Here is a 1829-nt window from a genome sequence, read left to right on the forward strand (position 1 = left end):
CTTCCGAGGGGTCATTTAGAGGCGCGCCTAGAGGACTTCAGGGCTCCGATTTACTTCTGATTTGGTGGCGGTGGGGAGAGGGAAAATTGAGGGCACGGAAATCAGTTTGTGGATTTTCCACCTTGGGAAACCAGCATTTGTAAAGGAGAGCTTTGTTGTTTACTGAAGGGCTTCTTTTTCCTTTCCGTCTTTCTCAAAACGCAGTGTCAGTGAACTCCGTCCTTAATCCGCTTTCCTCAGAGTAAAGTTTGGGGACAGGAGAAAACTCAATTCCGTTGTTCGCCCTTGTTGTGGGATGCGGCTACCGGGCAAACGCAGACAGGAACTCAACCTCTTACAGTTCAATTGGACAGAGACCTCGGGCTTGTGTTAACATTGAATTGCCAGCATTTCTCTTCCGTTCCTCAAGCACCTAAAAAGAAAGAAAATAGTCATACAGCTTGAACAGAATTTACCCAATGCGTTATTAACTCCACAACTACTGAGCGTCTACTTCGAGCCAGGAACAGTCCTAGCACCACAAACAAAAAACAGGCGGTTTCTACGCAACTGTATGATTTTCCCAATTCATGAGGACTCAAGATTGGGGTCGGTTTTACAAATCTGACTTTTAATGTCACTTTGGTTAATGTCATCAAAAGTAAGAGGAGGGCTTCCCTGGTGGCGCAGTGGTTGAGAGTCCGCCTGCTGATGCAGGGGACACAGGTTCATGCCCCGGTCCGGGAAGATCCCACATGCCGCGGAGCGGCTGGGCCCGTGAGCCATGGCCGCTGAGCCTGCGCGTCCGGAGCCTGTGCTCCGCAACGGGAGAGGCCACAGCAGTGAGAAGCCCGCGTACCGCAATAAATAAATAAATAAATAAAATAAAAGTAAGAGGAAATAGGGGCTTCCCTGGCGGTCCAGTGGTTAGAACTCCGCACTTCCACTGCAAGAGGAGCGGGTTCGATCTCTGATCCGGGAACTAGGATCCCGCATGCCTCGGGGGCGGCTTAAAAAAAAAAGTAAGGGGAAACAAATCCTACTGGGAGGGAGATATTTCCTTTGAGTGTTTCGCTTTAACGAGCCATTTCAGGGATTGGGAGCATGAGGTGCGGATACTTCCCTTTTAAAATTTTCCTCTTTCCTCATTGAGGTACGGAGGGGGGAATTTTACTCACGTCTTTATCACTAGGTTCCCACATCCATTACATATTTATGTGTTCAGAAGGAATGGCCTTGGAAATGTAGGTGCGCGTTACCATAGTCCTCTCTTTGTTTCTACACGCCTGGATGAATTACCGTATTTTGTGTCCTGCGAGCTCCCAAAACCTTTGGAAAAGGAGCGCACTTCGGGAGGCGCAGACAGGTGAACCGCGTTTGTTCCCTTCCACTTATACAGCGGGTGACCCTGCGACGCTCTCCTCTTGACCTGGGAGGCCTATCTCTGCGCAGCGGGGTGCACTTGGCGCACACCACAACCACCTGCTCCCGCTCGCTGAGCCCCACCCAGCTAGGTGGGCAAGGGGGCGGGGCTCGGGGGCGCTCTGACGCGTGACGCCGGATCCCGGAAGTGACGCGCTCCTGGGGAAAAAGGCGGGGGGAGGGGGGTGGTGTCCCGGCCGGTTTGGGGGGCGCGTTGCCCGGAGACCGAAAGTTTGCGAGCCAGAACAGGCTTGGCGGCGGCCCCGGAAAGGGGGTCCAGGGGGCGGCGGCCCTGGGGATGGGGAAGGAGCAGGAGCTGCTGGAGGCGGCCCGCACCGGACACCTCCCGGCCGTGGAGAAGCTGCTGTCGGGGAAACGGCTCTCCTCAGGCTTCGGGGGCGGCGGCAGCGGGGGCTCAGGGGGAGGCA

The 1829-nt window shown here is 54.7% G+C and overlaps 1 protein-coding gene across 1 annotated transcript in view; it reads left to right on the top strand.

Annotated features, from left to right (window-relative positions):
- Nucleotides 1-1560: 1560 nt before the first annotated feature.
- Nucleotides 1561-1829, top strand: part of ANKS1A (ankyrin repeat and sterile alpha motif domain containing 1A) — a 188818-nt gene continuing 188549 nt past the window's right edge. The window contains exon 1 of the mRNA XM_007467237.1: nucleotides 1561-1829. This exon is cut by the window's right edge and continues 88 nt beyond it. Within this exon, the coding sequence (XP_007467299.1) occupies nucleotides 1700-1829 (130 nt within the window). The 5' untranslated portion in view covers nucleotides 1561-1699.

The sequence above is a fragment of the Lipotes vexillifer genome, unplaced genomic scaffold (genome assembly GCF_000442215.2).
Source record: "Lipotes vexillifer unplaced genomic scaffold, Lipotes_vexillifer_v1.1 scaffold528, whole genome shotgun sequence".
NCBI classification, from domain to species: domain Eukaryota; kingdom Metazoa; phylum Chordata; class Mammalia; order Artiodactyla; family Lipotidae; genus Lipotes; species Lipotes vexillifer.